At 37.4% G+C, this 14,411-nt stretch overlaps 1 protein-coding gene across 11 annotated transcripts in view; it reads left to right on the plus strand.

Moving 5' to 3' along the window:
• Window positions 1-14,411, plus strand: part of VPS13B (vacuolar protein sorting 13 homolog B) — a 427,964-nt gene that overhangs the window by 325,971 nt on the left and 87,582 nt on the right. For all 11 annotated transcript variants that reach the window (XM_038130163.1, XM_038130155.1, XM_038130158.1 and 8 more), the window contains one exon: window positions 6,567-6,974. In XM_038130163.1, coding sequence (XP_037986091.1) covers window positions 6,567-6,974 — 408 coding nt within the window. The remainder of the gene's footprint in view (window positions 1-6,566; window positions 6,975-14,411) is intronic.

Here is a 14,411-nt window from a genome sequence, read left to right on the forward strand (position 1 = left end):
ATCATCTACTGAATGGCCGTAACCCTCCGTTGTCTGTTAATGGCATCTTTGGGCTTCTTGACCTACAACAATTTATCTTGGTTTACTTGTGACAGTGTTAAAAATCAATAGAATTGCATCACTCTGAGCCTTGTCTGACATCTCAAAGCTGCAGCTGTTAATGTCTAAGTGTCACCTTCACGTAATGTCAGGGACACACTAGGTCATGGAAGAAGTTGTTATTCCTGCTGGGGAGCAGCCAGCAGAGCTCAGGGTGATTGAGCTCCCTGAAGGCTCTGGTTTGCCATATTGGCCTTGGGGAGCTGCTTCTGTGGGGCTGCAGCACACAGACAGCAGGGGGTAGGAATACTGAGCAGTGACTACCAGTCTCTTCTAGACTAACTGGCATCTGTCTCACAGAAGCAGAATGCAAGATGGACTGCACATGGCCTCTGAAGCCTTGTCTCAAGTTTCTTCCTCGTTTTCCCTTGATCCAAATTGGGAATGATGAATTAGAGGATAAAAACATTTAGTTTGGATTCTTCTTGCTTTTCAATTTCTCTTAATTTGTGTCTCTTTTGATGCTTGACCAGACAATTGAGAACAGTAGAACTGGTCTTTACATGTCTCTTTCCTATTTTTATAAATTTAATTTTTGCAATTCGGCCATTACCATTTGCTGAAGGGCCACCCTGACTCCAAATCAGAATCAGGGCTCAAGATTACCTTTACCTTCCTCATATTTCCTCTGTTTAAAGTCCCTACATCAGGATGGGTGGCTAAGGGAGAAAGAATGTCACATTTACCAAATGTCACATTTGGTAAAATGTTTCATGCCATCATCTGCTCCTCTCCTGTTTAGGACTAGGAAATTAAATCATCTTAAGAGTTTAGGATAAATAGTAGTTTTTTCTATAGAAGTACTGTATATTAAGAAGTTTAATATTTTACAGCCTTCTTGAGGAAGGGGAGAGCAAGATCTATGTCCAACCTCAAGGAGAAAGACCTGGCCTTTTCTGTTTCAGCTGTGAGAAGTACAAGATTCACTGCTGAATGAAGGTTATGGAAAATGAATGAATTCTTAGAAAATGGCATATTTTTCTCTCACACATTTCAACATTTCTCGGTCTTTGAAAAGACTGGGGTCTTATAAATGATAGAATCATAAAGGTTGGCAAAGACCTCCAAGATCATCAAGTCCAACCTTTGACCTAGCACTGCTATGGCAACCAAATCATAGCACTAAGTGCCATGTCCAGTCATTTCTTGAATACATCAAGGGATTGTGACTTTACCACCTCTCTGGGCAGCCCATTCCAATGCCTGACCACCCTTTCAGTGAAAAAATTCTTCCTGACCTGGACTTCCACTGGCACAGTTTGAGGCCATTTCCTCTTGTCCTGTCGCTGGTTGCCTGGTAGAAGAGGTGACTCCCCACCTGGCTCCAGTCTCCTTTCAGGAAGTTGTAGAGACCAGTAAGGACCCCTTGAGCCTCCTTTTCTCTGGGTTAAACAACCCCAGCTCCCTCAGCTGCTGTTCATAAGATTTACTCTCCAGAGCCTACACTTCATTGCCCTTCTCTGGACACTCTCCAGCCCGTCAATGTCCTTTGTCTGGTGAGGAGCCCAGAAGTGGCCACAGCACTGGAGATGTGGCCTCACCAGTGCCCAGCACTGGGGACAGTTGCTGCTCTGGTCCTGCTGGCCACACTATTGGTGCTACGGGCCAGGATGCCATTGGCCTTCTAGGCCACCTGGGCACACTGGCTCATGTTCAGCTCCTGTCAGCCAGCACCCACAGGTCCTTTTCCAAGAAGCAGCGTTCCAAACACCTTTCCCCCAGCCTGTAGCACTGAATGGGATTGTTGTGACAGAAGTGCAGGACTCACATTTCACCTTATTGAACTTCATAGACTTGGCCCATTGATCCAGCATGTCCTTATTCAGTTTATGACTAATTTTCATGGCATTTCCTTTCTGGTATCTAAGATTAAGAAAATACTGTTGTAGTTTTTAAGTCATAGAAGTGGTAACAGTTTGTACATTAACTTATGGCATGTATTAGAATAAGTCCACTGAAGCTTCTAGCTCCAATAAGCTGGAATTTACCTGGAGCAACCATGCTAGGAGCTTTTATTATTTTTGTGTTGCTTATTCACCCTTAGCCCTCCAAATAAAAAGTCATTTTGAGTAACATCATTATCCCAAGTTCACAGATGAAAATTATATCTTCCCAATACAAATTTGAATGTTATGGAGAACAAGAATAAAATACTTATAACCCTGATTTTTTTTTTTTATCTGAAGCTCTAAGTAATAAAATGACAAAGAAAGAAATTGCTTCAGACAGAAATTTCAGAATGCTGCTCATAGGTTTCTTTTTATAGTTGTTATGATTTAGTTCAAACAGGCCATATTGAATCCATTGGGTTTTTTGTAATAGATTTCAAAATACATAATAAATGTAAGTAATATGATGACTAATGGGTCAAGTGAAGTTGGAACTTTTAAAATGAGAAAATAGCTGGAAACGGTTTTCAGGAAACTATTCCAGTTGATTTTTGGTCCCCCACAAGGTGTACATTAACATAAAACTCCATAGAATCGCCTCTGGGACCTGAATTCCCTCTCTGATTTCATTATTCCAAAGTGTTTCTTTTTCCTCCACTGTTAAGTCATCTCCTGGTGTGGTGGGAGCATATAATAAGTGTAATTTATTTTTATTTATCTAATCTCCTTTTAACTCACTAGTTATTTCATCATTCTGTTTCCTAGCTGCTGTTCAGAAAGTTGTGAAGGCTAATTAGAAACTAATAGTTGAAATACATGGATTTACTGGCTAATCAAAAGAGAAGTAGTGAAGAAATTGAGGAAGAGAAAGAGCAATTCAAATTCTAGACTCAAATGCTATACTGTAATCAAAAATTGCTTTGATACCAAGTAGTTCCATTTGCTTTAAGCATAACAGAAATAACTCACTTGATGTACTCGATTTGCAAGGACAGTGCATTTTTCACTACTTCTTGCTGGAAATAGATAACACCTGGCAAAATAATTTATTGCTAATACATCTTAAATCTAAAGAATGCATTGGGTTATAATTTTGGTAGCCAGTCACTAATAGGCAAAGGAGAAGCTGATGTTATTGAGGTGTTAAAGATGACTTTGAACTGCCTTTTGCTCTGTGTTGATTCTGATGTAATTTTGGGCAATTCAAAGAGTGAGTGGAGTTACAGGAAGCCTGTGTTTTCCTACGGGTATAGAATCTGTGTAGTGTTATGTGCTGATCTTCCCAAGGTGTTTAAAATAATCTGAATAAACTGTTACACTTCGATTTTGCACCCCAAAACTTCTATTCCAGTTGAATCTGTGTGACTCATAAATTTTAAAGCTCTCTTTAGTGCATTTTGACTGTCTGGTGAAGTGGCTGGATATCTATCTTAATCAACTCCTATAAATAGCTCTTCATGTTTCTTCAGTTTTCATTGTTCTGTCCATCACTTAAATGTATTTTCCTTAGAAGGAATGTTAAATTTTCTTTTACATTGCTAAGGATAATGTATAAAAGAGGTCAAAGACTAAAGATTGCTCAATTGTGTTTCTTCTTTTCTTTTTGAATGTTTTACTTGAAATACCAAAGAATCTCTTTACACAATCTTTAACCAGTTGTAAAAATAACCTGTATCATTATGAGATAGTTAAAATATTTCCAGTGAAGGTTCCAAAGTCACATTTTCTGCAATTACACTTCTGGCTGCCACCACATTCTGTCAGGGCTGATTTACTGGATAATAATAATTTCATACAAAACTTGGTCAAGTTATCAGTCATGACAGCACTTTTCTATGTGACATGCAGAGCTTCCAAACAGAAAAGAGACAAGTCATTTGCTTTTCTCTGGTGTCCTGGCCCTTTTTTATTGCCTTCTTGGATGAGTGGCCAAGAGCAGTGATAAAAGCCCAGGCCCAAGTGCCCAGTATGTTCCACCACTGAGCCGTACCATCGCCCTGTGTCTTCTCTGCCCTGGCCAAAGGAAGCCCCAAAAGGAGCTTCTGCCTTTGTGGTCATCTCCTTTTCCATCCTTCACATTCACACAGTTTTTGGGTGTGTTAAGCTTTGGGTTAAGCCCTTGACGTCTGTTGAGTCTGCTTAGGTCTAAGAAGTTTTTGGATGTCAGGGAGGTTAATTGAGTTTTTTCCCCCTTCTGGGCTATATTACCCTAGGAAAGTGCTGGCAGTGAGATGTGTATTAGATAAAGAATTAGATGTAAAAGTTGCCATACCAAGGAATAAGGGTCCTACTTTACTAACTTAGAAACTTAATTATTTAACAAAAGCAATAAATAACATCTATTTATTTTGCGTCTTTATGACTACATTACTAAGGGAGAAATTTTAATTTATAAGGCAGTTGTTTTCTTGGGGTTTTTTTAACATTTCATTTAAAAAACACTCCATTTGACTATTGTAAATAAATTAATGTCATAATGTCACAGGAGACTCTACTTTCTTCCTAACTCCTTTCTCTATTCAAATGAAGGAGAGGTCCAGTGATGTCTGCATAGAAGGCAGACAAATCTTGGGATATTCCAAGTGCCAAGAGAGTAGAGAGTTTTTCCAAAGTATTATGACATTTTTCTTCCCATGATTTTAATTAAAATGTCAATACATAAGGATTTTGGAAAATCTTCCAAGTTGATCTTGTGTGGTTTTGGATGCCTGAAAATCCTCACAGAATCATTGAGGCTGAAAAAGACCTCTGAGATCATTGAGTCCAAACTTTGATCAACACCCTGTCAACTAGACTTTGACTAAGTGCCATGTCCAGTGGCTTCTTGAACACTTCCAGGGATGGTGACTCCATCACCTTCCTGGGCAGCCAATTCCAGTGCTTAACAACCCTCTCCAATCCTGTTTTCTTCTAATGCCCAGGTTTTTAACTTTGGTACTTGTCTTCCTGCTAGGCCCACATATTAGCTAGTGTTTTGCCAGTTCCTAGTTTAGCATGGAAGGCTTTCAGTGCAAGAGAAAGCATTTTCAGAAAACCAAAAATTAAAGTTCTAAGTTAAAAATAGCTTTTCAGTCTTATATTTCAGTTAGCTGTAGCTTGTGGAATAGTGCAGACATTTTTCTAAGATTGTTTTGTTTTTTGTATTTCAGCTATGACAGATCTTACTCAGCCATTAATAAATTTTTCTTATCTACGTAAAAAATATACCAGATATTTTTTGGGGGAGGGGATCAGAAAAGTACTTTGCCACATGCCTGTGAGTCTCTGAAGTCAGTATAAACCTATTCTTAAAAGCAGCTCTGAGAATCTGCCCCTACAGCCCTTTAGCAGTGGTGTAAAAATTTACCTAAAGAATGGGAGACTAGAGCTCATTTGTTTGCATCAATATTAAGAGTAAGATGTGATCCTGGACAACTTGAAACTAGTTTCTATGAAATATTCATTAATTTGTGTAAAACCTTCAACAGACAGTGTTTCCTGTATATATTTATAATGAAACTCGAAACTAAGTAGTGCTGTTTGAACATTTCATCTAGTTTAGCTGTATGCACAGAATTTTAATCACTTTTGGTTCTTGGGGTTGGGGCAGTGGCAGTCAAATAGCAAAGGAAAAAGCCCTTTTCCCTCTAACCAGAATAGCTGTCTCATTACTGGTCAAAAACTGAATTTGAAATGAAAAATCCTAAAGACTAAGTTAAAAGCTGGATTTCTGTAAGGAATTGTTACATACTGATGCTGCAGCATAGAAATAAGTTTCAGCCTTCATAAAATCCTGCTTCCCATCTGTGAGATCATTTTGGCAATTCCTACATCTTAGCTACCAAGATATCACTATTAACAATGTTGTTCATATTAATTGTGGTTCCTAAAACTTCTGTGAGTGTTTTAGTAGTCTAACACCACAATCCCTTTTGGTGAGGATACAAAAAACATTTTAAAAATTATAATGACTTTTAAAAAAATTTTAAAGCTATACATTATTCCAATCTCCCTGGAAAATGAAGAAATCTAACATACCTCAGTTTTTGTATTTGCTTTTTATTTCACATTTCATCTTGAAAATGCATTGAAGACTGCTGCATGTGAACTGTTTCGGAAACAACACGATACACATGTTATTCACTCATTTAAATGTGTTGAAAATGTTCGCTGTTGGCTTTGGAGTTTAGTCAAATAGTTCTTCTGGATATAAAACTCAAGAGAATGTGAAGTATATTTTTATTCTGACTCAAAAGAACTAATGTATCTCCCCTCCTACACACTCAAATAAAGTGTGTGTCTTTCAGATAGCTGTGGTGATCCCTGGGAAGAAATGAGATAAAATCCACTTTGTGCCGTGTTTCTTCTTTTAAAACTGTACATAGTGACAGTTGCTTACAGTATTTTTCATTATATTTTAATTCAGATTTGTTGCTAAAAATACTGTTTTGTTATGTTTTAACATTGATTCAGTCCTTATAATGAAACATGGTGGAAATATGATGGAAAAGCTGTTTCCACTCAATGCTTATATTTGCACACAGCTTGAATAAATGCACTGTAGCTTATCACATTTCTCTCTCCAATTCTCCCCTACAGCTGAGATAAATGTGGACATATCAAAACCTTTGAAAGCAAATCTCAGTTTTGCCAGACTTGACCAAATAAACCAGTTCTTGAAGAAAATCATAACCACAAATGAAGAGGTTCCCAGGAAGGAGGCTGCTTCATCAGCTGGCATTATTCCAGATGAGGACATCACTTTGATATCCGGACACCCGAGTACAAAGGACTTTCTACCTGCAGCCCACACCAGCACTGTGCAAAAGGCTTCAACGCAAGAAAACTTGTGGCAAGCCCTTTCCTGCTTCCAGAAAATTTCCATTCACACCGTTCAGATAGTTGTTTTGATGGAAACCATCCCACACCCCAGTAAACCTTGTTTGTTAGTCTCTCTCTCAAACCTCAGTGGGAGCCTGAATATTAAAAGTGGACATAAAACTGCAGGTAAGAGGTATTTTTTTTAAAGTTGGAAGAGCTACTGGTTTATGTAAGTGGTGGTCTAGTGACTAAAGTGGGGCTTTGCAGGGAGCTGCTTCAGCCAACATCATAAATCCACAATAGAAAATAGCAAATCCCTGTTAGACTCTATTACCCAAGTTTTTCTTTCTGTGAGGGAGCACCCAAGAATGATTAATTCTGTAGTTAATACCCCCTAGCTTGTAATTACTAATTTATTGATGGAATTCTGGCTGAAATAGTGGTTATGAGAACCACTCCTCTGGTATTCCAGTGATTTAGCACATAATTCAAAGGGAAAAAATTTGACAGCTTTCACTCTGTAACTAGATTTTCTTGTTAGGACCTTTGTTTCTGTCTTAAAAAAAAAAAAAAGTAAAAATAATTGTTCAGAGCCCTGACAGGTGCTACTATGTAAATATTGGGTCATGCTGTTATTCTCCTCCAGATTTATGAAGTTTTCAATTTTTACATGCTTCCTCTGCACACCTGAGAGTCACACAGGGAAAACAGGCACTCTGGCCTCATTACTGAAACACTGCAAGGAAACTTTATGCCTCGGGTACAATTAACCAGATACCAGAGACTCACTTAAAATGGAGATCTTTTGAGTGTCATTGTAAATTGTTTTATTAGCATTTCAATAAAATTAATAAGATGGTTTATTTCCATGGTGTGGAGATGAGCCAGATGTAGGTAGTTGGAAGAGTAGCTTGAGAGGCAGAACGGTCTCTAGCTGAGAGAAGCAAGTTGTTGGCCAGCTGAGGTGGTGATTTATTTCTTTTTCATCAGAAATATTTTTCCTCGGGCCAGCAAGTTCCAGTTCTTCTTTATTGTTTTAAAAGTTAAAAATGAAAAATTTAAGGTTCATAGGACACGAAAACCCGTGGAAGTGCCAGGGCCAGAAACTTTTGATTTATCCATTAATAAACAGCAGCGCAGGCAGGAACAGTGCCTGTGTTCCCACGCTTTTCCACTCGGATCGCAACTCTAGCATAGAAGACACTGCAACTGAGTAAAAGCCTTTATAATGTGCTTTAAATAGTTTTGGTTTTGTTTCTGTGTCATAATCCTCTTCCCTTCCATGGGTTCCCCTCTATCATTTGTGCATCTGTCCCATGGTACGTTATGGTGTCCACATCATGCTTCGATACATCAAAGCCAGGCTGCTCCCTCACTGTTCTATAAAGCAATTTGGCAAACTCACACTGTATTTCACTTACCCTGGAGGTTTTCATCCTCCCAGAAGGAGGACGTACCTTGCCTTGCATGTTAAGCCTCAGAAACATTTTCAGCTATGAAGTTCTGTTTCTTAATTCTTCTGGCAGTCTGAGGAATCAATCTTTATTTTACGCGTTATAAGCCATACATGAATCTTCAGGATGGTCATAGTCTGGCAGGCATTGTGAATTGGAGCAATACTGATGTCAAATCTAATGAAAATGGACATTAGTTATTCTATATCAAGAACTTTCATAACCAGAAAATTAGTAGACATCAACAGACGCTTTTCACTTTTTTTTTTCCAGTTAAAAATGCTTTATCTCTACTTTATAAAAAGAAAAGTACATCTGCATGAGGTTTTGCATACTGTTGTGATGGTGCAATAAATTAATTAGTTCTAATTAGAGCAAAAGACACATTTCCACAAAACTGATTGAAATTGTCAAAAAATCTTTTCAGAAACTGCTTGGATTTTTTTATTTTATGGTTGTGAGTCTGAATTTAAAGTGCTGATAGAAACCAAGGTGGAAATTACAACTTCAGGAGAGAAGATAAAATACTCAAATGTGGGGGAAATTGAGTTATAATCTAATGTTAAAAATCCTTTAGAAGAATACCACATTTGCTAACTAGATTTGTTTTATTATTAAAAAGAAATTATGCAAGCTAACCTAATTTTTAAAAGTTTTTAGCTGTGTCTTGAGAGGAAGGAACATTTAAATATCTCAGTTCTTCACTACTGTTCTTTTTATAAAAGGTTTTATAGATACACCTTTTGAGCTGAACAGGGTTAATGTCAAATTTTTTTAATAGAATGAAACTAATACGTGAATACTTCCCCGTGTCTTTGATTTTACAGTCTAATAACTATTGTGACCATCTGCAGCAGCTGCATTTTACGAATTATTTGCTGAACCAAGCTAAGCGCAATGACAAAAGTAGTCATCTCAGATGTACTGTTAAAACAGAGGAAGAAAAAGGAGCATTGCTTGCCTTTTGTACAGTATGGCCATCTGCTGTACAGATGTTATTATATAGAATGACTTCAGATACAATAATTGTAGAAAATTTTCATTAAAACCTCAACAATTTGCACTTGTTTACTTGAATCTGCATAACTCCCCAGTGAGACAACACAATACGCTTGGGGTTTCTTTGGTTCTCACTAGCTTACTCTTTGATCCTTTTTGATGTGCTGACTTTAATAAACATAGTTAAAAACACTATTCAAAAACATCATGGAAAAAACTACAAAGGAACAATTATAGCAGTAGAAACTACTCTAATCCCTTACTTACGCAAGCTATTTTTAGTGAAATACGGTTTTTTACACGTTTTATGTGGCAGTGTTTTATAAACAGTGTCAACGACCCCTTTTCCAGATGAGTTTTAATGCAGGAGATGAAGTTGTTTTGTAAGGAATCCTATTTGCTAGGAATTATTGAGCAAAAAAAACCTCGCAAGAATATATATTGTCGGCATTTTCCCTCCCTTATAGGGGGAAATAAAAGTGCATGACCTTGTGTATTGCTTTCATTTCTTTTCAGCTGAAATTAAGAAGAAAACTTGCTTTCCAACTTTTTTTTTTTTAATTATCAGTTTTCCCTCTAAACTTTACTGGTTTAATCGTGGAAACTAAAGGCATTCTAGTTTCATTTTTCTTCTTAATTTCTTACGAATCTAAAATGTTTCAGCTTCTGAAAAACAGCGGGGCTAATTACTTGAATGATTTCACTTCTAACAAAATTAATTAAAAGTGTTGAACGCTCACATTGCAATTGGATCAAAAAAACACCTCTATTTCTGTATATACTGCTGCGCTGTTGTACGACCCCAAACCTTTAGTGTGTCAAGGGACTTCATCTTTTGGACATTTTTCAGGTTTTAGTACAACAGTTACTTATAACAACATGGTTACTATTTCTGTTAGAATACTTATGTTCCCCTCTGTACTCATGTTTAAATACTCACTGTTTTGGTTTTAGTAAAATAATACTGTTGTAGACTGTATTGCAGTGTACTGGCACAAAAAGAAAAAATAATAAAACAAAACAAAATCCCTTTTCAAAAAAAATAATAATTTTACTTTAAAAGAGGTTGCCATTATAGTTTTCCTGATGCCCTTAAGGGTAGGACTTCGTCGTACTGATGTTCAATAAAACAATTATCTCTAGTCATTTTATATTTTGTGGCTTGGAGTTAAAAGTTAAAACTTGTACCCATTTTTTGAAAACCAAACACTTAGCTTGGCAGCTTATTTGTACTGTTGATGAAAACCCCAACTCCAAGAACTGCTGTTAGCTCTGGTTCAGTGGTTTTTCCTCCTCTGAAGGACATGGCATCTTCCACAAATGCTTAGAGCTTGATTCCCATGTACCCAGTCAGACCTGAGATCGCTTGGTACCGTGCTTGAGGTGTGTGACTCACTCCTTAACTGTCACAGGGCATTAGAATGGAATTAAGTTTTAGCAAGAAATCCTAGAAAATAGAACGCAATTCTAAACATATGGCTTTCAGTTAGTTTAGGTTTGTAGCTGGAATTAGCACTACCTACCTGCCAAAAGAGCAGATAAATTAAGAGAAGTTGAGGACCATTCTTTCCCCAAAGTGAAAGACAGCAAGAAGCCTGTAGCCTCTCAGTGGAGCTTTATTTTACTCTGGCTGGACACAGGAGTGAAGTCGTGCTGCTCAGTGTCTGAACTGAGAGAGTTACGGACATAAAATATTCCAAAGATCATACACAGAATTCCCCAGCCCTTTGTCCCATATGTAGAGATGATTACTTTAGCATATAAATAAGGGGGAAAAAATAAACACTAGCTGAGCCTACGATAATTGCAAGTATTTTTACTAAACCTGAAAATAATTACATACTTGAGATACTTTACAGTACTTTCAGAAATTAAATGCAGATATGAATTGGTATAGCACAAAGACCAAACTTCAATTTGGAGTTAACTAACTCCCTCGAGAAAACTCTGCTAAGGCGTTGTCATAGCCTTTGGATGCTGCAGATATGCAAGTTAGCCCATGGGGAAATAAAACTTTAAATTAGATATGACTACCTAAAATAATATGCAGCAGTAACAAGCCATTTACAACACCCAAAAGGCGTTTGTTACTTTTAGAAAGAAATATAAACTCTTTCCAACACTTGAACAATAGGAAATTAATTCTCTGTCAGTAAAAGCCAGAGGACAAACTAAATATTTAAATGGCCACTGAGGACTGAGGTGGAAGTGCAGCTTGTAGACAGCTATACAAATCACTAACAAACCTTAATGAATATTGGGTGTGGGCATCAGGATCCTGTCAGATTTGACACCGTGTCCCAAGTAGCTTAAACCCAACACTCAAGGAAAGGTGGAGACCTCATCAGGTCTCTAACATCTGGGATTTTATTTGTCATTTTGGCATATCCTGCAAGCGCAAAAGAAAGAGTAAAAGGGGATTATCCTGACAATGAAATGAGTTACTGAATCTTGTGATAATGAAAAGCAGAAGAATTCTAATTCCTTTCTATAGTCCCTGAGGTGGAGGTGCGTTTATAGTTCTGCAGGAGTATAATGTAGGAGGGAAGAACAGATGGCCTGAAATCCATGAAACAAGACACCATCTAATCCCAGGACTGAGTACCACTATTAATCCTGGTCAGATTCCCTACTGATACTTTGTAATAGGGTTCAGAATTGCTACTGCTGAACTGGCACCATTAACTTCAGAGAGAAAAAAAGGAATTAAAAGTTCCTTGAAGGTTGTTTGCTCAAGACAGTGTGCACTAATTTTGTAGACCTGCATTTGCTATCTGAGTAACTGCGCTTTAAAAACATTTTAGATTAAATTTGATTCAGAACAAATATGGTTGGGTTTTTAATCTCTTCAGTTTTTATTGTGAAATTAATTACATATTTTTTGTGACTGGAATTCCTTTTGATAGTGGGATCCCAGTGTGTTTGTGGTGGTAGTAGTAGGTGATACAGTATTTACATGGAAGTCAATTTAATAGACTGTTTAAATTCATGAGACAAGAGGTATAACAGTGAAAGCTGGATGTTTTCTTTATACATTTTATGCTTTCTGTGATGTTCTTCTGGTTCAGTCTTCATTTTTCAGTGTGAGGTATAGGACACGGAGGTTAGACATTGTTTCCAATCATAGGGACCAGTTACTTAAGCTGTTTAAATTGTTGATTTACTGACATGTTTCTTCTTTTTCCATGTCAAGAATATTTTTATGGGATGGAATCACTAGCTTGCTGCCCAGACAAAAGGTGCAGTTTCGTAGGAAATTCAGGTTATTGTAGCCACACATTTCCGCACACTGCCTTGTGCTAGCTCAGTTACTTAGGTAACTGATCAATGGGTTGTGTCAGGGCACTCATTTCTCTGAAAACTAACCCAATACCAAAGAAGAGTTTGCAACAAGATTGACTCCTTCAGCTGGCTCACTGGACCAGGTACACTTTAATGACCATGCTGGCACAAATGAGAATACAAAGAAGTGTACAAATGAGGAAGGATTGAAGGGAGAAGACTATAAGCCTCGACCTGGACTGTCCTTGATCCTCAGGAGCCACATTCCAAGAGTGCAGGGAAGCTTATTTGGTTTGTGTCACCTGGGTGTATCTGTTGAGCCTTGAACTTCCATAAGCATAGTTGACTGGGTTAGAGAGGCCCAAATAGAGCTCAGCTGCTGCCAGGCACTATCTTCAGGATGGTTTATTTTTGAAGAAAAGTTACCCTCTAGTTCATGGATGATTTAGTTTACTAAAGCAGTTAAAATTCACTGAATCCAGTGTAGAGCAAGAGGGGCAAGACATCAAAGCTGTAACTCTAAATCAACTTTGTGGTGATTATATTGGATGCATTTTAAGTGGCATCCGCTATTTTGTAATGCCTCATTTGCTGGGCAACCATTCAGTGTCTGATTTTACAGTTGTGCTAAATATCTACAACTTTAAAGATCAGTGACATTTTTAGGTACCAGCTATCTCTTGATAATAAGTCTAAGTTTTCGATCAGCCACCTAAAATTGAAATGTAAAAATGCATGGATCTTTTTCTTAATTGAAGAACATTCCCATGTCCATCTGTAGAGCTGGAGTAAGAATGTTCAACTGCTTTTCTGAAACCTGGTGGTATCTAAAAACGTTTATGATAAAATAACCAAGTACTACTCGTATCAATATAGCACTCACTTTTGAAAGCTGGACTCACAGATGCAATATGAACACTATTTTTGTTGGTTTATATTATGCATTTTTCTCCACCTAATTGGAATAACATAAGGCAATATGGAGCTTTACAAGTATATTCTAAATTGTTGTACTCCCAAGACAGCCTTGACCAATAATTAAAATCCCTTTGGATCTAAACTTTAATATGCCCTCTGTGATCAGGCATCACAAAATCCAAAATTTCCAAATCACCAAGTGAAATGAGATTTTTCAGTTATTTAGTATGCAGTAGTGTAATGAACATGATGTACCTGCCCAGTTATTCTTTAAGGGAGATGAGCTCATTTCAAATAGATAACTATCTTTGACTTCTCTTCTGATTCATCACTGACCTGAACTCCATTTGAACCTTGTTAGACACAAAACAAGCAGGATTCCTGGCCTGAGCTATAAAATATAATTAAGCCCTTTTGAAATGATGTGTAAAAGAACATAGCTTTACCCCTACTATAACTACTACCACCACCACAACCAATAAAGTTAAATCAACCACTGCCTGTAATGGATTAAAATAATAAATGTTCCTGGATTTTAGTGTTTGAAGTACTTGAAGAAAACAGGCTCCCAGCAGCCAGTACTGCTGAATGCATGGGGACATTTATTAGTGATGAATTCAAGGGTTTGGCCTGTTTAAGATCATTACTTTCTGTTTACCGTGTGTTACACATCTCATGTTTTTACAGAGCCCATATGTGTCCCAATGTAATGCTGAAAAACTCTCTTTCTCTAAAGAATAGCTAATTGGTAACATGTAAGTATTGTTCTCATGGGGAGAATGAGCCATCATAAGATTCAGCTCGATACTAATGAGAAATCCAGTGCGGTCAGTGGATTGTTAACTAAATATCTCCTGGAAAATTGTTCTTAAAATTGTTCTTTACTGTGCTTCACCATTTGTTTGCTACTGCTGTTTCCAGACTTGAGTAAATTGGCTGGCTCTTAAATTAACTGCAGTATTTCCCCTGT

This window comes from Motacilla alba, chromosome 2 (genome assembly GCF_015832195.1).
Source record: "Motacilla alba alba isolate MOTALB_02 chromosome 2, Motacilla_alba_V1.0_pri, whole genome shotgun sequence".
In the NCBI taxonomy this organism is placed as follows: domain Eukaryota; kingdom Metazoa; phylum Chordata; class Aves; order Passeriformes; family Motacillidae; genus Motacilla; species Motacilla alba.